At 33.6% G+C, this 23,509-nt stretch overlaps 2 protein-coding genes across 2 annotated transcripts in view; one reads left to right on the top strand and one right to left on the bottom strand.

Moving 5' to 3' along the window:
• The window catches only part of LOC139778173 (uncharacterized), a 42,979-nt gene that overhangs the window by 15,722 nt on the left and 3,748 nt on the right, over window positions 1-23,509 (bottom strand). The gene's annotated exons all lie outside the window — the stretch shown is intronic.
• Window positions 1-23,509, top strand: part of LOC139778154 (phosrestin-2) — a 38,510-nt gene that overhangs the window by 12,886 nt on the left and 2,115 nt on the right. Inside the window, exons 3-8 of the mRNA XM_071715995.1 lie at window positions 1,468-1,606; window positions 2,277-2,429; window positions 11,486-11,633; window positions 14,571-14,771; window positions 15,177-15,340; window positions 22,923-23,204. Coding sequence (XP_071572096.1) covers window positions 1,468-1,606; window positions 2,277-2,429; window positions 11,486-11,633; window positions 14,571-14,771; window positions 15,177-15,340; window positions 22,923-23,204 — 1,087 coding nt within the window. The remainder of the gene's footprint in view (window positions 1-1,467; window positions 1,607-2,276; window positions 2,430-11,485; window positions 11,634-14,570; window positions 14,772-15,176; window positions 15,341-22,922; window positions 23,205-23,509) is intronic.

The raw sequence follows: 23,509 nt of genomic DNA, 5'->3' as shown, positions 1-23,509 counted from the left end.
GTCCTACTAGTATCAAGCATAATACGCATACGCACATGATAATGTAGCCTAAATTCATTATCTACCAATAAGCCTAGAGAGAATGTAATCTTAGTTGCCATTCTCGAATGCGTACTGACACAAACGGCATCATCAGGGCACTTGAGATAAGAGTCTTAGCTAACTATTATCAACTAACCGGGATGCCAAACATCATTGTTAATTAGTGCAAAAGTCGTTACATATCACAAAGAGCGGCCCTATTTATTCGAAGCAAAATGCAGACAAATAATTCCACGAACACGAATCATTATAATTTTAATTACTTGTTGCTTTTGAACGATTATTCGAATAAATTCGCCGATGATCAGCAAAGCCATTGTTAATTGCTGTCGCGTATTAAATAATAGAGAGGATGATAACGCGTACGTGGGTGCGCTTTGTACAATCATTATCTCGTGAAAAAGATGCCAAAATCAAATGCGTATCTTGATGTATAGCAATTAATACAGTCGATCGCGTTTAAATAAGCATATTTATTCAGCATACGCGAGCGCACTACGCATTTGACAATGTGCCACTGTAACTAATGAATGCAACTGATATCGAGCGGCACGCAGGCACGCAGATAAAATCCCGGTAAAATTGATGGCTCGCTTTTGATAAATGTTAAAAATAAAGCGGATCAAACCTACGTCAATCCGTATTACAATCAGTAGTAACTGCTCTAATTGTAAGCCAGAAGCGACTTCGCCATAAGATGAATTAACCGATAAATTGTCTCGGACAGGTGCAAAGACTCTCGACGCTGAGACAACAAACTAATGATATAATGAATCTCTGCCGAAAGTTTTGGTAGATTATAGGATTTGCGATACTTCTGTGAAAAAACATTGCGTTAGCCTTTCTGTACATCCTTTATGTATCCTATTCCTTATCTACTTTATAGATGTTGTATTTTACCAAAAAATGTGTACCTATAGCGTGTACAAATTTAATTTTCTAGCTGCTACGCGCATGTATAGTGGTTTCCCACTAATTGATTCCTTAGAACGAAACGCCACTACAGTTTTCCACTAAACACTTTTTTCAGACAAAATGTCACATTAGTGACTCTTTTTACGTCTCGTCGTTATTAGGAATGTCCAATCGCATTCCGCAATTGACCTGTGCATACGGAGCGGTGCGGCTCCGCATCATGCAGCCATAGCCAAAGGACTTTAACTCTAATTAAACATTTTTTTAGATACAAAAGAAGACACCGTGTCTTTTTGTTTTTGAATGTTCAAGCTACAAATCCAATGAATAAATTTGCATTTACAACACATTTTATACGTCATCGCAGCATTAAACCCTTTCTAACTTTTCTTCAACTGAAACGGAGAATTATATGAATTTTAATATTCTACGAAATTTAATTTAAATACTATTTGGATCTAATCCTTCAAATTTATCTTCTTTTAACATAAAATATTTTCTGATCTGCAGGGTATACAAGAAAACCTCGCCGAATAATAAATTGACACTTTACTTAGCCAGCAGAGATATTATCGTCAGTGAAGCCATCAATGACAACAAACTTCTAGGTGTCCTCTTAGTTGATTCCGACTATGTGCGCGAAAAGAAGGTAAGATACCTTCGTCTTATGAAACAACGAATTACAAATATTTATTTTTTTTAATACTATTTTATAACTGTTAGAATGTTTATCGAAAAGACTGCACAGTCACATACAAAATATAAATCTAGTAAACCCCTTTTTACAATTTGTTTTCAGAACTGTATAACATTTACAAGAAACTCGATATATATATAAAAAAAACTGCTGGGACTAAGACTATCGAATCTTGAAATGTGAAGTTCAATGACTGAAATAAGCTTCTCGAATTCATAAAGCATCTTACTTAGTTATAAGTAATGTTAACTCTACTGGAAAGTTTCTTCTGACGTTCGATCGGAGTTAATTAAAGTTGGATTGTGAGCGATTCCAATTCTCACAATATAGGAAAGGAAAAAAAGATGAAGGATTGGCTATACCATATTTCTTATGCCAACATCTTGACACGCTCGCTTACTCATTTTCAATGAGATAATATATCTTGAAATATTCCTAGTACATTTAAACACATATTTTACGTACACAACGGCGTTTTAACATTTGTAATTTTTTTGTAATAATCTCCGACGGGATGTAAAAGAAGAATTTTTGTTATAAAATAATTTAAGTCAAAAGTTGTAGATTCATCACGATTATGTACATATTATCCTAAAAACAAGCCGAATTGTTATTTTTATAGGTATTCGGTCAGGTGACGCTGACTTTCCGTTACGGAAGAGAGGACGAAGAAGTAATGGGCTTGAAATTTTGCAACGAGGCGATGATGTGTCTGGCCCAACTGTACCCATCCTACGTGGGAGCTCATCATCTGGAAACTAAGAGCCCATTACAGGTTGGTATGCAAATTGTTACAATAAAATCGACCGTCACTAGTCACAGATTACGACATAGGGTAAAGATGGCCATACAGGAAAGATGGCCAACCTACGTTCTCTCAATCTAACTCGCCATGAAACATCGAATGAACATGGGTTGGCCATCTTTCCTGTATGGCCATCTTACCCGAGTTTACCCTACTATGCAAGAATCGCACGTTCTCGTTAAATATTATTTCTAAAATAACGATTTCTTTTTTATTTTATCATTTTTTCACTACACAATGTATTATATTGAAAGATCTCGAGCTTGAAAAATGTGAGCGAAAATATCGGTGATAATTAAAGAAAGTAAATTCACGAATCAGTTCGTCGTGAGTCGCGGCGATTTTCGTACCCGCTATTCATATACACATGTTGAAACTCGCATCATCGTTACGAGCACAGATGTATTCATAGCGTGTCTTAACTGCGCGACGTGAAATATAGACCAATATATTTCAAGGATTTAGGTTACAGTATAAGTGCAATTTATGCTTTCCTTGATTAAACTGTACTTATCGCTGTGTATAGAAACTGTGATTTGTAGGAACTCCATAATTAGTCCGACCGTCCTGTCTAACGATATAATGATTAGGATATCGATATAATAATATCGTCGACTGTACTTAATAGAGAAATAAGTATGCACCCTCTCAACTCACTACACGATTACAGAATTTCAAGCACCCTGCATTTCGCGATGCACTACGCTGCAATTTCGAAGCAATGCATTTCGAACAGGACATTGGATGCAATCGGGGGATGTCTCGGCACTAGTAGATATTGATAATCTCCCTAAGCACTTCGCAAGAAAGATGAAGACGATGAAATGATAAATGAATTTCCGACTACACAAATCCTATTATATCTTCATCACACTTTATTATGCGAATGAAAACTCCTTAATTATCTTCATGCATTCTAAAAGCAATCTGATTTAATTTTGTTCAAACTTTGAAGTGGTATAAAAAAAACTCTTCGTATAACAATAAATAAACTGACGTAAAATACATTTTTGTGTCTATATCATGAAAAATTTAATCTATCGAAAATATACCGGAAATATATACCTAAAAAATATCGATCACACAACAAGCGATTTAAAACACTCACGCGATATCGAATATATCACGCTATATTGGGAACGCTCAATCACGTTTCCGTATCGAGCACGCAAAACTATTTTTGCGAACTGCCAATTAAATCTTGCAACTTCAAAAGCTGTCTCGCTTATTTCTTTGCCGCGTCTGATTTTTATAGGCACACAAATCGTACGCGTAACCGGTCCCGCGAGCGAAATTCAGCGCTACGCGATCATAAAATTTTGAATTCGGGTACAACGACATCGCTGATTGCGCCACATCATCCTACAATGCATTCTGGTTTAACGCACAGAGAAACAAAAATAATTTTATGCTTTTAAGTTAACCTTGCAGGAACGCGATACACATATGAATAAACAAACGTTGCAAAATTTGAAACGGAAAAAAATGTACGAAATAATAAAGCGAAAAATAAAAGACACAAACATCAATTGTAAAAACAAACAGATTCCTTTTGGAATCATACTAACTGATTCTTAATAGATATTTCTAAATTGAAAAAAATAGAAATAAACTTGCTTCTATTTAATGTAATATAATTCTTCTGATAAACAATTAATGATTAAACTCAATACATATTAGAACTTAGAACTATAGAAACTAACACTGCATGTTAATGAACAATACCGTATTGAACTATTTATATCATATAAGATCGATAAAAGAGTAAAAAAGAATTAAGACTTTTAAAATAATGTGTCACTTAATCCCTGTTGCCATTTAAGATTGCCATTTAAGAGAGAGCTTTCCCGCTTAGGGGGTTAGCTCAAAGTAGGTGAATTTATGACGAAGACCTGTCTCCCTCGCAAATCGACTTATCTCGGGGTTTTTCGGAAAAATCGCTAGATTCTAAAATAATCCTGGTGGACACTTTTCGTTGGGACACCCAATATAGCAAATACCCAATATAGCAAATTGTAAGTGAGATTTTAACAATATTTTTACAATTAGTTTTCGACAATACGATTTATTGCAACGCATTAATCCCTAACGTCTTAAAAAATCTCGATGATATGAAAAACTAAAAGGAACATGAGAGAGTTTCTCTGATCTGTATCTGAATCACATTTCCGAACGGAGCTATCCTATAACTAATCCCCATTCCAACTATACCATAAACCTAACCATCTCCACTCCAACTAAGCATCTCATCGTCTTGCAGGCAATTAATATTAATACGGCATGAAAAAGATAAATAAGGCTTTCATATGGTGTTTCTCAACAATGGTACATCAAAATAATACGGTGCGAAATGAGTTCTTTGATTACTCTTGACCAGAATAAGAACCTATCGCAAACGTATCACGTTTGTATCAACTGGATACTTTCTGGATATCTTGACGAGGGTAGATGTTGGAGGAGACCGAAATTCTCTGTGAAACTGGAGAACCCATAACGCACTGTCAAAGCCATGTGAAAAATTCTCTTCACGAGCGAAACTAAAAAGGATCAACCGGTGAAAATCTCTTTGCAGTTTTCATGGCGTCAAAACACGTCTCTTGTAAAATTATAAAAAGTAAGATTTCTATCGGATTTAGCTACACTGAAAAATTATATATCTTAGGTCAAACAAAGACTAATGTGATCAACGAAACCATAATTACTTAGAAGATATTAAACTACAATTTACTAGATAATCTCCTTGTAACTATCACTGCTGCAAATATGTACAAATAATATTGATGTCAAAATAAAATCCTGTGACTATAACTTTAATTTAGATATAAAGCAGTGACTCTATTATTTTAACTTACAATTAGATATAAAATGAAATTTTTCATCATGTATTAATAATACGCCGACGTAATTAAAGTAAAGTAAGGCCTTTTTAAAAGACCTAAGTTGATCTTGTTTCACATTAAAATAACTACACGCTCTTTTATCACAGCGCACCAATTAACCAGCTAAAAATGATATTCGTACGCACGAAGTATTTTTCGTAAAAATAAGAGATAAATTCGCGAATATATTATTGGAAAATCTCGTAGCTTGTAAATTATAAAATCGTCAAATATACGTTAAATATGAATACGTATCTCTTTTTCAAATATTTTTTGGTATAATTTTCATATTAATTTTCGATGCACCTTGAAAATGGTTTAACAAAAGTCTGTTTCAACAAATCACGTTAATTATTATGATGTTCATGATATTACACAATGTACATTTACACGATAAAATCCTTTGAAAATGCAGATATGAATGTACAGACGGCGTCATTAATGCCTTCCACCTGAAGGCATAGTACATGTAACGTGCACTATAGAAATCCCCAGAACACAGCTAGGAAGGCATTAATGACGCCGTCTGTACATTGCTGCAAAATAAATTAATTTAGAAAGTTACCATTATCCGATTAATGAAAAACAGAGAAAGGTGACGTAAAAAGTTTCAGTAAAACAAGATATGTGCAATCGCGTGAACTGTCACGCAAAATATTGAAAAATATATACATATTTCTCCATAAATGGCAGAGACGTGAGAAAATTTCAAGTTATATCTAGTATTGAAAAAAGTAGGATATCACCGCAGTTGTCTCCAGGACACAATGCCAGCCATGGAGTGCATTGTAAAAAAAATACTTTGACAAATAAAATACACATAAACAAGTAATTTTCTTACTAGTATCGTATTTGTCTTATAATATTTATCGCACACATAAGATCGATGCTTTATTTTTGCTCTTGAATAAATTAAAAATCGGTAATGATCAAATCTAAATTTGTACCTAATTTCTATAATAAAATCATAATGTATAGGCAGTATAGGTATAATACTATACTATACTGCCATTTAGTCAAACAAAATTCACGCATTTTATTACTGTACTATGTATATTCTTATAGATAACTATTCTCCTTCGAATTTCAAGTAAAGTTTATTTTAAGAAATTTTTAAATAGAGACGCGGTTGCAAAAATACACGATATCAAAAATTGCAATAAATGATGATATTGATAATCTTCCTCGATATTTTCACCAAGGAAAAATTGATTCCAAATGTATAAATATATTCCACGATATATTCTTTAAGAAAATTTACGGTTATTCACAAAATTGCCAATTCGGGTCAAAATTGCGTATTATCGGCATCAGCGATCGATAATGTCAAAAGAATGCTACGATTGAATTTTCGTTAAGGGCTCTCGAGGGAGAGTGGAAAATCTGAAATTTTCGCCAAAGAATCGCGTTCGCCAAAGGAAATCTGAAATCTTCAGCGGAAGAGCACGCTACTCCTCGAGTACGCTACAAAATCATTCCCCGCGGCAACGCGGCCTTGACCTCGACCTAACGACAGAAGGTTTCGCAGGCTGCCGTGAAAATTATATTATTTATCGCGCCCTCGGCTCTTCCTACGTGAGCATTCGACAATGAGCGCGATCTCAATTCCAGGATCGATCCGAAGATAAACGCGACATGCACAGAAAATGCCTTGCTACCTCGAGAGAGAAATGCATCGGGCGAATAAAAGCACGCGAAATATCGGAAACACATACACATGCGTTCAGCAATCTGATAGAAAGCGCTGTCTGTACGTTACACTGGAGGTAATCAGCGCGATGGAATTTTAAAGACTGATCGCGTTAGGCTTATCGAGAACGAAGTCGCGGCATTGCACTCGAAAGCGAATAAAATTGTGACGATGCGTACAAATGTTGCCCGTAATAGAATATCAAGGGGAAAAAAAAACTTTCGGGTCACGTTGAACGTCAAAATGTCACGAGTTCCATGTGTACATCACCGTATTTCCCTCTGCACGACAGACGGTCGGCAAGCCAAAGAAATAAATTGCAGTTAGCCACGTTCTGGGACGGGAAAAAAAAATTCGTGAAAATACGGCCAGAGTATGTGTGAATGTCGCTTTTTTTCCTTTTTTATCAGCGAATGCGCTTCCCTGTTGGTCGAGCCCCACAATAACCGCGGTGAGATAACAGTTCTCCAAAGCGGCGAGACATAAAATGTAATTAATATTCATTCCATTTCTACATTTCATAAATATCGTTATTTTTATCCACGTTTCAAGCTCATCATAATTATGATAAAATAATAAAAATGTTACGCCGCACAAAAACTATCAATAATTACTGACACATGAACCCCGTTAGCGTTTTAATAAAGCCACGACTTTGAAGATCAGAAAGGTCTGTCGGTGATCTGTCGGAAAAGAACTTGAGGATATCTCTGCGGTATGAAATCGGAACTTCTCTCTCAGGGAAGGATACGTCGAATCAATATGCATTATTGTGAGCTTGTTGTATGCACATTCCACGAAAGGAATCCTTGTTGAAATGGGTCATGATATAAGAGGATCGCTCGAATTTCGAATATCACAGAAAATACATAACCAATGCTCATTAATATGTGACTTGAATATTTCAATAGCAGCACTTACGGGAAACATAACATGTGCACAATGATAACGCATAACAACGCATCATTCTATGCTATAATCTATCCAAAACCGACGTAATTATGCTAATACGATACGTAATATTCATTAGAACAAATAACATTAATACATTATCATTCACGAATGCTTCATGCGTTTGTTATCTTACAATTAGTAAACAATAATTTGAAGTAATAGCGATATATACTACTGCCTCCAAGTATCTTTATATGTATTATTGCTTGTTTCGTATTTATTTTTTATCTGGACGTTTTCTGAAGTCATATTATCTTGTTGTAAAGTACAGATTGCATATTCCTATATTTATAAACTATTTTGGTAAACCAAAATTGAAAATAGTTATGTTTTCCATGACAATATAATTTTTAAATTAAATTTATGTTTTTTAATGAAGGATTTTATATTTGGTAGCAAAATTTTAAAACAAAAAATTTTTGCTCCGTCGGAGCAACAAAAAATAAAATGATTTTTTCAAGTAATCGATATGAGATATAATCATTTATATAAATCCACCATTTTTCTCCTTCCCGTATAAAATTTTCCACAAATAATACAATCAACGAAAAAAGGATTTTGCTTCAATGATACTCAACTGTTCCAAATTCTTACATTCTTCCGAAGAAAATTAGAATCGTAAGTACTTCGGCACTCTCGAATCTAAATCCGTATATCTCATGATCGTATTTCCTTCTTCACTCAAGGACTCCGAACGATAGACGCGTACTTTACATCGCGTTTTCTTTATAATAGTAGGTACAGTATTCATCACGTTTAATCTTAAAATAACAGCATTGTGAAAAGGCGAGAGAGATTTCTAAACTCTATACAAAATCAGGTAAAATGTCGTAACTGGATTTGACCCTCGTCTGGCAAGGAACTGACCTTGGCCCGCATTTTCCTTCGCGAAGATAGTATATCCTTCGTTTTATTATCACGCGCGTTCACGCGTACACCGCGCCGATTCGCCATCGTGAATCCTTGAACTGATGGAACAGAAAAGCCAGTAGGTACGCGCTGCCTCCTAATCCGACTCGGAATTATCTTTGCGCGCAGATGTTCCTTAGACACGGTACTTACAGTGACTCGAAGGACACGGGGAGAGAATCAAATTTAAACCAAAAACAAATATACACGTTATACGACATTATACTTTCGTATAATTCGAGAAGTGCGAAAGCGAGAGGTGTACGGTAACCCATTATTATCATGTTAATGGGGTCGGCTTAGCCCCGGTCTCCCCTACTCCTCGACAAATTTAAAACCGATATTTCAGCTAAACAGTCGAGGAAAATCATCATTTATCATAAATGTCAAATTGTCAATATTAAATATCAATAATGTGTGTTGACAACTGGACGCAATTTACACAAATTTATTGTAGTAGAAATCATTTGAGTTTAAAATAACGATTAAAGTCTTATTACTTATTTTTAATTCCTGGAAAATCGTTTACTTTTCAGTCGTATATTTCTTTATATTCGACAGCTATTGATGCTCCTCGATATTTAAAGAAAGATCAATTTCAAAACTGTCTACGTATTCATTGCTATTAATGTGCGATTTAAGCATGCGATAGGATATTTTCTCTCTAAATTCCTTAATCCCACGAGCATACGGTGAAACCGTATGCAAGGTACATGTCACTTTTCCAAAAAGATAATTACGCTGATGATTGCTACGCTTGGGAATTTGAACTACGTAATTACTGGCGCTAATGAATGTCTTTTAGGAAAAAGAACGAACGCAAGACTCCTTGCTTGAGGCGATAAAAAAAGAAACTGTTGACATCATGCACATGTGTAACACTTGAAAGTGCCAAGGTTTATTTCTGTCATTTAAATTTCGGAAAACATTTTCTTTATGTTTACGAATCGCTTAATTTCGATCAATTTTAACAATTAAAATTGCCAGAGTGAAGAATATTAAGTAATATCATAGCAAACCTTTTAGATGTGTTTTATTCAATCATCGCATATAAAACAAATGTTATAACAACGACAATGTATTTATGGATTTATGCCAATTTGCCGTATCCAATATGTCAGTCAGTATGTCCGATTTTCACGTAAAATTTTTATTTTTTGTTATGTACGTCTAGCTTACAACACATTTGGATTAATTGGAATATGAAAAATGGTAGAATATTTATTTTTAAAATATGTAAATCATATATTACACTTAAAAAAGTATGCAAATTGTATATTAACCTTTAAAGAACGGGCAAGTTTTTTCATGACTTTTTATGATTTTTATTTCTAATTTCCATATATGTGTTAAAGTGTTATACTACGAAAAATAAGCGATCCCCGTGGAGCCTAAAAATAGACTTCCCGTCCTCTACAGGTTAATTCAAAATATTTTACATTTCTGAGTACGTCTTTTTACTTGTATATACAATTTCTCTATATAAAAGACTATTTGAATTAAGTTCACATTTAAAATATTGTATAAGCACGTACAAAAAACAAATCTTTTGAAGCATTTTTTTTTACTTTCTACTTCTCGAAATCGATTCGCAAAAATTTTAAGTACTTATGGACAAAAATTTTTAACACCCATCTAAAGATTAATTTTCATATTTTATTTTGTAATTCGGTAAACATATCCATAATACTCATACCTACATTTACAGATCCGCAAAGTTCTCGATGGCATTATTATTCACTTGAACATGTATAAATACCTAATTAGTTATGTTTAATTTTGATAATAAATCCGCAGAATAGATTGATGTTCATTTATATATAAATTCGAATATATATATATATATATATAATCAGCTATTTATTTATTTAAAAATGAGAATGACAGTGCCTTTGTAAAAATCGCGTACGTGATATTTCATATGTATAATAAAATTTATATTGATAAATATCGATGTGGCAAATTAACAATATTTGTTTTTTTCATAAATGTTATTTCAAATATATAATACGCCTCGCTGAAAGTTTTTTCAGCATTTTATTTTTCAATCTTTATCCTCGTTGAAAACTTTTTAAATGAAAGATCGTTATAGCATGCCTTTCTCTCATATTTTCGATATAATGTACTTTATGAAATATATACAACAGAATATAGAACGTATGATAATCTATATTCCGCGTACAAAATCTCCAAAAAAAGAAATCCTGATTATCGATAAATCTTCTTATCTTCAATATAAATACATACATGAACAAGAATTTGAAATTATTATTTCTTTAAATCAGAAATGTCGCCGATAAGTTAAATAAAAGCTCTTTTCAACAACATAATACAGATAGCCCTGTTATAATTTTTTTATGTACGTTTAAAGTAGATGCGCGTAATCAAAATATTTTTCTACCCTGTAAATGGTGATTGCGTTCGTATCTCCAAATTGCGTAAAAATATTTTCTTTTCGTCGACTCTATCTCGACGAGAAATCTGCATACGAATTATCACGTCGTGGAGGAGCGCCACAATTTTTCTAACAATTACCTAATGGAAAGTGCAAAGAGAAATTGAGATATATTGAACCGAGACCTTTCTTTTTACAGGAAGCACTTATCAAAAGATTAGGACCTAATGCACACGCGTTCACCATAGAAATTCCCTCATTCGCCCCACCATCCGTGCAACTGGTACCAGCTAAGGAATACAATGGCCCACCTATAGGTAACAGCTACGACGTCAGAGTTTACGTTGGTGAGTGAAAAAAGCTTGCCGATTTTCTCGGGCTTTATTTCCTCGGTCTCGACGAATGCACGTATGCACTTCGAATAAAAGACAATGGCGTACAGCAACTCGAAGCGAGGTGTAATTACGAACGTTCGTGAACGAAGTAGGAATAAATGTATTTACGAACGAAGGGAATGTATTTTCCATCTCCCGGACACACAATTACGCAGGAATAAGAATTCGAAGCATCTCTATCGAACAACAGAGGACTTTCTGTTTACAGTCGATTCGAGGCGTGGAAAAAATAAACATATCTTAATAAATTTCTCATAAAAGATTTTAAAATCTATTTCTGTTCCAAGTATTATATTATATAAAGCTATCTCAAATAGTTCTATAATTAGTTTCTTAGAGTCCTATAGAGTTTCTATTATATAAAATTCTTCACTTACAAGAAGTGTCTCCCTCTGATTTTGATGAGCTTTTAATATGTTGCCTTTCTAGACGAAAATAAGGAACACGTATTTTTTTACACGTGCTCATACGCATATTTAGTATGAATACCCCTTCGAAAAAAATCGGCTTTTCTCTTTCGGGACGAATAAATATCTATATATATATAAAAGATAGAAAAAATTTTTTTAAACAAAAATTGAATGGTTTGAAGAGCACTTTAGAATAATGACAAAATAAAATTTTTTTATTTAATTATTTTATTTTTATTAAAAAATAAAAATTTTATTGTAAAAATTTTAAAACATTTTTTATTATTATTTTAAAGTACTCTTCAAACCATTCAACTTTTGTTTAAAAAATTCATTTTCTATCTTTTATAGTTTCAGAGATATTCGGCCCAAAAGCACTACAAAAAATAAGTGTGTTCGACGTACGTTTAACGTGTGGAAATAAAACATAATACGCTTTGTCACGTGTACTGAGCGACTGCTGTTGATATTACACACTTATTCGTTCTGCAACGCACGTAAGCGTGTAGTTTCAACATAGTTAGAAGGTGCAATGTACACACTTTCTCGAAGCAATATCAGCAAAACACGTTAATTCGAACACACATAAAGCGTGTTGAATCAATACGCGAAATACTATTTTATACATATTCTACGATGCGACACACGTTGATAATAACACACGAGCGAAAATAACACGGAAAAAAGTAACACAGTTTAAGCGTGTTAAGGAGGTTGGTTGCCGTCTGGTATCAGATCATCCGATAAATGGCATCCGATGAGATCCGTTTCTCAAATTTAAAATATGACGAACGATGGTATAAGAATGATGACGGAACTGCACATTGCACAACTTGTATATAAGTTGTTTCGTAGCGTCTACTTTTATAATAAAGCGTGGCACACTTTTGGATTAATGTGACGTTAATGTAACTTTATTTTAGTTAATGATATCTTTATTTTTGAAGACTGCACACTACAAACACAAGTGTGTTACATTTACACATTTTAAGTGCATTATTCATTGTAGACTTCTTACACGTTTTATCGTGTGTAAATTAAAAACACACCTGAAGTGAATTTAATTTACACACGATAAAGTGTGTAAAAAGTGTCTACAATGAATAACGCACTTTAAATGTGTAAAAATGATACATTTGTTTTTGTAGTGAGAGAGAAAGTCGATTTTTTTCAAAGGAGTGTTTTAGCCCCTAAACATGCGTACGGGCACATATAAAAAAATACGTGTCTCTTATTTTTGTCTAGAAAACAACATATTAAAATCGGAGGGGAACACTCCTGTACCTTTCCTGATTAGAATTTTTCATATTTATGCTACATGCATAATTTCTTTCTAGAAATAGAAAGTAATCTTCATCGATATCAAATTAGAGGAGACCGGGGCTCGTTGGCACAAGAGGCAAGTTAGCAATGCGTTCCGTTTATGTATTTATAGCGAAAGAAACAATGGAAAAGTTATCACAAAATATCTCTTTTATGACATAGGTACTTTTCCCAAAGTTTTATTTAAATCAATCAAGTATTACAATAGAAAAAGAGAAGACTCTGATTCAAGAGGTGGCAAGTAAATTTTCGAGCGTTTCAAGATATCGTATTAATGTTCTTCAGCTTGAGAAGTAAATAAAAGTATCATTAGTTAAAAGAAACGTTTCTGTTACTATACGACATCGACATGTTATTTTGAGGAAGAACAGTGATTTATTGTAATAAAATGACTGAAATCAAACGTATATAGGGATGGGATATGTTGGCTCATATCAAGGCACGCTTAGCTTGACTTGTTGTTGCCGTGCGCGTGAGACCTGTGTATGTGATTTGCTACCTACAATGCTGATATTATAGAAGCTAGATATATATTTATATTAATATTTTTATGTTGAAGAATGCTACATCTAAAATAATTTACAATTGTTTTTCTGCAACAGCATTTTGCTATTCGATCATTACAAAATAACTTTAAAAGATACAATCTTTATCAAGAAGCACATATCTGTTACCCGTTTTGTGTTTCTATTACGTTTTCATTAATTTAACATGGACTTTTGTCGCATAGCCAACTTGCCCTACTATCGGGGCAAGTTGGCTACAATGCAGCATGTTCGTATTTCACTTATTACAAAGAAACTATACAGTATACAGGAGCGTTCCTGGCATGAAAATGTAGAAAAAGGTTCTCTCTATCATATTAGTACTGTTTAATCATGATAATTAGTTGTTTGAAAACTCAAATGCCGAAATTGTGAAAACAGTGCCAACGAGCCCCGGTCTCCCCTACTACAATCACGCAATCACGCAATAATTCCTAAGAAAAAGAATGACTCTTGAATCTAAAAATACCAAGTCTTGATTTCTAACATAAATTCAATAGCAAGATATTTTTCCCGAGAGATCTGTTCAACTATTCGCGACGATAAATTCGTGAACTGACTCGCGTTTACCACCAGCTTTATCCCATCGTTAACATTTCGGTGAATTTTAGCGGAACGGGCGGACGAACGATTGCATCGTAAAACCACCGTCAGGATGGGCATTCGAGTGATTCAGCGAGCCAAGAAGCCGCCCTTACCCTCGACGACTATGTACAGTGTGCCTCTCTCTCAAGAACCATCAACTGGCTCGAGAATTCAAGAATCCAAAACAAGAGTGGCGTTAGCGGAAAATGAGATCATTGAGGACGATGGTTGGTCGCGATTATATAACGAGACACGACGTACATTATTAACATAGATTCACTTGTCATTAAACTTCAAGCTCTAGTTACTGCTATTCCCATTTCACATCTGTAAGTATCTGTATTGTATTGTATTATTTTCTCACTGTGCCTTAATTTGCCGTAAATCTCTGATTTTCAATGCGATGTTGTGACTACGTGTAGTCACAGTAGTCCGGATTGAGACCTTCGAGACGAGACAGAGCTTGACTTTGAAAGTTCTTGAATAGCACGTATCTCGAGTTTGATGTGAATCTACCAAGATACTCCGTATCTTATTCTCTCAGTTAGTAAAACGATCTCATCGCATTTATCGCGGACAGGGAGTACAAATCAGAACAAATGACATATAGAATTTCGCTCTTATTTTCGCAGAGAACGTGGGACCACATGCGGCAGTAGAAAAGCCATTTTTATTAAGTGACGGTCGTGTCAGATTGGAAGCAGGGCTAGATCATTCAATCTACGAGCACGGAGACTCAATCAATGTCCACGTCAATGTTAGCAACAATAGCAGCAAATCAGTAAGGAGAATAAAGGTACATATTGGTTAAAGTACGTACTATTAAAGATATAATCCGTACTTGTTACTACATATCCACGCAAACACATTCATCTTCATTACGCTTCAGGGCGGGAATTTAATCAGAGTTATTCTAAATAACAAGAATTAAGTGTAATATGTGGCACATAAAATATATGTTCTAATATTTCAATTGATAAAATATGAGTGCATGAAAAGAAATTCCATTTTATTTATTTAACAACTGTAATGTACAAAACATTCATTTTAATAACAACATACAAAATGATAAATGACAGTTCTTTATCAATAAACTTTAACACATACACACACATAAAGATGATCTCTCTATTACCGTTTGTTTTTCATTGCAAAATAATTCATATTATTGCTGTTTCATAAAATTAAGCGCTACAAAAAAATATTTTTTTAAAATAAATACTACATGTACCTATAAATTTTTGGCTTTAGATAACGTGAGATAAAATTTGATATTACACGCATGCGAAAGCGTAACACCGGAAGAAAAGTCAGAAAATGGATTTTCCTGTCACTCTTTCAAAATAGTGCACTATTCCGCTTTAAACTTTAATTGCTTAGCTGCAAAAAATAAAAAAACAATCTTTTTCCATCAAAGCAATATTGACATATGGAGGGGTAAAAACCACATTGGTGTAAGTCAAATTTTTAAAAATATTTTCTCGTGTGCATAGATGCACTTTATATATTGTACAGATTGCATCTATGTACACGAGAAAATATTCAAAAAAATTTGACTTACACCACTATAGTTTTTACCCCTCCATATATGAAAAAAAGAATTATTCACCGTACGAAGAATTTGTTCACAGGATTTTTCACTGAATTTTTGCTGAAAACTAAATTTCTTGCAAATTACAGACTAATAGGCAATACTATGTATCAGCCCTCACTCTTAATTAAATCAGTTAGGACTTAATCAAAAAGCGTTTGCCTCTCCACAATGTGACAGACTATCTGTCAGCGGCCTGTGATGACCTCACCGTTTTTCCAACAATCGAACAATTAATACAGTATTTTTCTTTCTTGTTTTTCCAAAGCGATCAATCGCAATCGTGCTCATGGGTTAAGTGGGAAATATTGTACTCTCCACTCGTGGAACGTCAGCGGATTCCTGCACTCATGATTCGGTAGTTACCGCACGGCAGTCGATATTTCAAAGAACACCGGACGTGAATCCCGCCAATTGTTTCTTTTCCGACGCTCTTTGGGGACTAAATACTAAGATATTCATGACCCGAGGCGTCTACCGGTCTCTCTCCTTATCAGACACGCATGCGTTTCGCATCCATTCATTCTTTCCATTTTTTTTTGCCGCAATTTCTCATGCATGCAACGTCTGGTGCCGGAATGCAAAAGAGACCGCTCGTAAAACTGATCCTCCTGCGTGACGAAAAGAAAAATAGGCTTAATCATCCGTAAAGGGATCAATCAGCGGTGTTTTTCTACGAGATTACGCTCGGCAATAATCGCGAAAGAAATTTCGGACATGCAAAGAAAATCACAAAATTGCCCTATTTACCCTATTTAATCTAAAATTAAATCTAAAACGTGAAGTCGGGAAAATTGTCGAGATTAATCTAAGACATCTTAAATTAAACTTTTTAATTGCTTCATGCACGTGGGTTTTGCCACAAGCTTCAATGAAAATATCTTTTTAAAAAAAAGTGAAATAATAAAATAATTTAATCTAATCTAAACAGTCATTTTTGGAGAGATCTCTGTTTATACTTTTCCATTTTTCTTTATTTTGTGTCATTTTTTCTTCAAATTCTCATAAAAGTTATGAGCCTGTATCGTTTCATTCCTTCGAACCTTCCGCGCTAGTTACATTAATTTGAAAACGTGTTTACAAATAATTTTAATTAATTAAATTAGAACAAAGCTAACAAGACAAATATTTTTGGTTTCACAAAGTCTCATTTATTAATTAGGGATATATCTAATAGTGCCACTCCCACTTTTCAAGTTAACTATCACCTCTCGTTGGACTTCCGTAAATTTAATAAACTCGTTAGACCATTTATATCCCACGGGCTCAATGAAACTACCTTAGCATTTTAATAAAAGAACTGTTATATTCATGTATTCAAATTTAATAAGTAGCTTTTTATTAACGCTTTTCGAATAGGCCATCTAAAAAGGAATGATCTTTCCAATAAGCAATAAGTTCTTGATAATTCAACAGCACTTTGTGACCGATAAATCATGCGCAAAATTCGGAAATACTTGATTTCCTTTCTTTTAAAACAATATGTCCTTAAATATTATATAACGAGCATAGAATCAAATATTTTCAAGATGATATAAATATATTTATTACCATCAATCATATTAAGTAGCAATCGCTCGAATAACTATTTATTTTCATAGTAATAATTTATTAAGCTTAAATACACTAAACAAAACATAGGATTAAATTGAATAATGCCAAACACTCGTGCACATTTTCTCTCTGTTGCCAACCTTCTCGTTTTCTGTACCTCTTTCAATATCTAGCGGCTGTTACAATAAAGTGAATAATTCTCTCAGGAGAGTTAAACGTTCAGAATTAAACGCTACGCGATAATACAGTTGATACCTGCAACGCAAAAGCTGCAAGGGAACGTTATTGATCAAAGAAACTTGATCTTTATAAACAAAGTGATATATCTCACACTTCGTGAACACTCTTGATCAAAGGCAAATCTCTCGCTCAATGAGAATATAAAGAGAAGCCATTAGTTAAAATAGCAATGAAAAAGACATATGGGCAATTCCACGTCAAATCGAACAAGAAATGATCTCGTATTTATTAAATCGATCGAAACTTTTTTCACGTAAGGTATAATAAATAAAATAAGATTACAAATTTTTGTTTGTCCAAAATATTTCTTTTTGCAAAAGTTATAAGCAATACAATTTTTGTGAAAAATGAAGAAGTCGTCAACTTTAAAAATTAATATCTCTGGTTATATTTGTTGTAGAGAAATCTTAAAAAATGCATTTTAAAACTAAGGAGACAATCTTTTTATAAAAATAGTTTAAGTCACAAGAAATTGCAAATTTCAATTGTTATAAGATGAAATATTTAATTATTTTTTTCACTAAAAAGTACACTTTAAAAATTTTTTTTAATAATACTTAAATTTTTTAATAATAATTTTTTTAATAAAAATTTTTATTCTCCATCTCATTTTAAAACTATATATATTTTTATTTTATAGGAAAATGATAGATTATATTTTTTATATATTTTTAATGATTGAGGCGCCCACGCCGCGCCATGCTCGCATCTCTGGCTCGAGCGCGGCGCATTTCTTCGGAAATCTTTTGCAGGAAGAATGTACAGTATGAATGGCATAGTTTATAATGTTATACAAATTACATTTTCATAAATATTACATTTTTAAAATTGTGCAGTGTAGTACTGTACTACATGTTTACATTACTAAAATTGCTATTTTGTTGAGCTCCGCACAGAAGATGAAAAGGTAAAATAGCATGACAGACGTGTTACAATTCATTCACGCGTGCAAAAATATACTGAAACTATAAACATAATCTTACAAACAGCTGAGATCACTTACAGGCTTAAAGACGGAGAGGCTTACTCTACTATAGAAGAGCGCCGAAAGTCTAGACTTATAGGGATTTTCCGGTAAGGATTAGGACACAACACCCGTTACAGAAAATCCTAGCAATTAAGAACAAAAAGGAAAATTAATGGTCAAATTATACAGTACAGTAATGATTTATCTTACCAAAAATACAGCACAATTTTTAAAATGTATAATCTAATATTTATAACGAAAATGTGATTTGTAGAATGTTGATTGTATTCAACATTATAAATTATGTCATTTATACTGTACATTCTTCCAGCAAAAAAATTCCGAAGAAATCGATGCGCCGCACTACTTACAATTAGTTATGTATATTTTACAAAAAAAAAACATTTTTCGATCGATTTAAAAAATACAAGGTCATTTCTTGTCTGATTTGACGTGGAATTGCCCAGTAAATTGTTATTTTTATCTTGGAAAATAACAAGCAATATTTTCTAATTTTTTTCAAGTATCGACCATATATGTTTTGTTAAAAAAACATTGCTATATTACTTTAAACTAATCAGATATCTATATATAGGTACATATGTTTACTTTCATCAAAATATAATGCTCTTTATAATAAATATTTATAATAATGTTCTTTATTTAATTGATTGACAAAATTTTTGTCAAAAATTCAATACAGAAACTAATTTGTAGGTAATGAATGAAAAAAGGAGTCAATAAGAAATTAAAGCAAAAAGAAATGAAAAATTTTCATACAAGCCTGCGTGAGTAAACCAGTTTATTGAATAAATAAACTGTACATTTTGTGTGCTTGCAAGGTAGAAATAAGGAACATCATGTTCCACATCTAATATTCTTACGTCATGACTACTTGATTACTTGGCCTCCTATGCTCGTTGCATTTGCATCTACGCTAAATTACTAAACGTGCATCGGTGATGGTCTACCACCAAGTGAAACTTTGTAAACAATATAATTTCTGAAAGGAGTAAATATTTGCATAGCAGTCGTGTTTTAGCATAATATTTACATGTCGATAATTACGCAAGGCGAAAGTGTTGGAAATATATCGCGCGAATAAACTTTGCACTCTTATGCAAATATCACACAATTCAAATGACGGTAATATTCCGAAAATGCGAGACCACGCTTTTATGAATTATATAAACAATGGACAAATTTTCCATTGCCTTTCAAGAAGTCCGCTCTGATGATTGTTGTAGTAGGGAAAAAAATCGCGGAAAATAAACTATCGCATGGAGCCATATGAAATTTTAGCAGCAATTGTTTTCAGCTTTTATCAGCTGACAGGTTCCGAAGTATAAAAATGATTTATTTATATTTCTGCTCGAATATTTTATAACAGAAAATTTTTTCAAAACTTTTATTTACACGCGATATATACACAAACTTGTTTTGATTATTCAATAAAAAATCCAGAAGAAGAGAATACTAAAGTCAAAAATATTTAACAATTCCCTGTGTAAGAGAATGTTGATTACTCGACAAATCCCCAGTATATGTATAACTTAGTCCAATTTCAGGACTTCATTTTCACGCTCCTCTCACGATCCCCTTGCGATCTAATAGGTGTCTGTAGTTCGCATCTTACTTAAGGCAAAATTAGCGAATCTAATCCAACTCTCTCGGTATACGACTATGTAAGTGTAACTTATGTAATAAGACTATGAATGGATATTAGAGACAAACAGAAACGTTCAAAATGTGCTTCTCCCCTTTATGCTCCACTATTATCCTAGTACGTTAATGTGTTTGAAAGGAAGAAAATGCAGAATGTAGAGAGATTTGAATTAAAGGACAATTTAATTCTAGTGTCGATGTTTAAAAAAAAAGTCTTACACTTATTTTATCATTCGTACAGTAGTCGTACATAGATTTATTTAATTTTATCGTTTACAATATTTACACTTATACAAGATTCTACATTTATATACAAAAAAAAATAAAAACAATTAATATTTTTATATATAGCTCTAAAAAATAGATAAACATACAGCTAATACAAATCTGCAATGTTTCTTTAATATCCCCCTTTATATTTTACTAATGGGAAACACGCAGTCACGAAAATCCATAGTTATAGTACGGAATGAATTAATTGAATAGATTCTGTATACAGTTGACAAACCGCTCACCGCTAATCGAGGCTTAAGAGGAAAGCCTGTCAGGAAAGCGGAGGCTCAAATAGCTGAAATAGCGATCGTTGGCCCAGAATATTGATTAATTCAAAACGTCGATTTCGAAGGAGAAATTCAAGGAGAACTACCGCAATCCTGTATGTCAGTGTAAGCGGGTGTATTAACAGGCAATTAAAACAGAAGACAAGCATTAGTAATACATCTATATACTATAACATGTGCAAAGCTAATTTAGAAATTTAGCAAGAAGTAGTACAGATGACAAGCGTGTGCTAAAATACTATAGGTCGATACCTGATGAACTATACGCGTAAAAATTGCTGTCACCTTAAAATATGTTTTAATCATCGATATCCGCCGAGCCTTCTATACCCCTATAATTTAAATTCTCGCAAAAATCGCTCTTTTTACAAAGATTTGTGCTACAGCTGCAGAAACAAGTTTGAGAAGCGTCCCATAACGAGACTGCGGTTACACGCATCTGTCTGCTCACTCAAGAATTCATAGCTTCCTATCCGATGTCCAATTAAATATTCTATACATGGGTGAGTAAGTCAATAAGCGTCGTCAACTAGATGAAATAGCTGAGAAGTTAAAAAGGAAATTATAAGTTAACTTCTTTGGAAAAATTTTGGGATTTCGCGAATGGCTAATTTTCTTCCTCTCAAAAAACGTTAAGAGAACAGCAAAATAGATTAAATAGAGATTCTATTAAATTGATTCTTTAACGTATCTTGCCACCTCATGAAGAAAAGACAATAACATACAAACGACAACGGCGATTTTCCCGACGACGGACAGGAATTGACAGGAGCCATTTCCCACTCAAAGCTATTTGCAAAACCACGAGGAGGAACGTCGAAGCTATAATTCAATTTGTTTCGCACACATACGCAAGGAGCAAGAGACAAAGAGGCGACGACACTGAATTGGATCCGTCTGCGATAATCCGCGTTAATCTGTCCGACATTCCCTTCTTATGAGAACGCTTGCGATACAAATAGAAATCTCTCTCTTTCTCAAGGAGAAAGCAACCCGGGGGGAAACGCCAAAGGTTACGCCGTGACAGGAAATTGCGTTCGCATCAGGCGCTTTTGAGCTCTACTTCATTAACAGCAATGGAGAACGTTGTTTGAAAATAGGAACACGGTACACCCTGCCGATATTCTGCCCACCGACCAGAAAGGACGGTCGCAACCCCCATGTTAACTTTGTTCCAAAACAGTTAAGCAAACAAACCGACACTCCTTGACCACCAGTAAGTTATACGAATTACATTTCGTAGTCAAATTTAAGTTCGTGGCCGACATATGGATACAACAGATGTCACTGAATAACAATTGACTTTAATAGATGATAATGTGTTAATCCGATCGACAAAAATGATCGAGAAGAGGGTCGCTAAAACAGGAATAATCCTTTTGACATGTTGTTTTAAAGTTTCTGCTCACCAATTTCACGAAGCCCCTTCAAAACTTTACCTTACATACATGTAATTTTACAAAATGAACTCTTTTTAGAGATATTTTTGCTACAATCAGCGACAAGATGCTGCAATCTTTTCAGGAGATAATTTTTTAGATAAATTTTACATGTTTCTACTGCTTATTTTGAGATATAAAGAAAAAAATTAACTGGCTTTTCTATAAAATACTATTTTTTTTTAATAAATCGCCTACCTTTATGAATCTATATATAATAACATAACTATATCATAAAGTATATTCCAATTATGTTTCAAAAATAAATCAGATCGAATAAACCACGATTGTTCACAATTATAGATAATAATTTAAAAGTCACTCCTTTATCCGTATTATGTGAGGAAATGTTTGCTTTGCAGGTATTTGTCGTGCAACACGTGGACGTTTGTATGTTCAGCAACGGCAAATTCAAGAATGTCGTGGCCCTTATGTCCTCGCAAGAGAACTGTCCCCTGGGGCCAGGCGGTAATTTGAGGAAGACTTACACTCTCAGGCTTGTTAAGGGCACGACTAAGAACTGGATTGCTTTAGAGGACAGTTACACGAAAACCGGAGCGAGTCTGGCATCAACGGTTACTAGCCCTAGGAACAAACCCGATGATAGGAACGTTTATACGATTTACGTATCTTATTACGTGAAGGTACTCTTAAATATGAGAAAAAAGGAAATGTGATGAAGATCGCCTATTTTAGAATCGCATCAAATGCGATCTTATTTTAGGAGATAAAGCAATCTTTAGAAACCTGAACCAAGCATTGCAGAAAAAATATGAAATCTCATACTCTCCCGGTATGAGAACAAATTCTGATAAAAATTTATTAGGTATATGACATATTAGATGCTCCCATTTCGGATAAAAATGATTCTTGACAGCACGTATTCTCATATTTAACGCAATACTATTTTAAGAAAAAGATAAAACATCTTTTTCGTCGATTCATCTCC

Source organism: Temnothorax nylanderi, unplaced genomic scaffold, assembly GCF_030848795.1.
Source record: "Temnothorax nylanderi isolate EJ_2023f unplaced genomic scaffold, tnyl_v1.0 TNYL_tig0174_pilon, whole genome shotgun sequence".
Classification (NCBI taxonomy): Eukaryota; Metazoa; Arthropoda; class Insecta; order Hymenoptera; family Formicidae; genus Temnothorax; species Temnothorax nylanderi.
The sequence above is the reverse complement of the archived record's forward strand: the minus strand, read 5'-3'. Positions and strand labels throughout refer to the sequence as shown.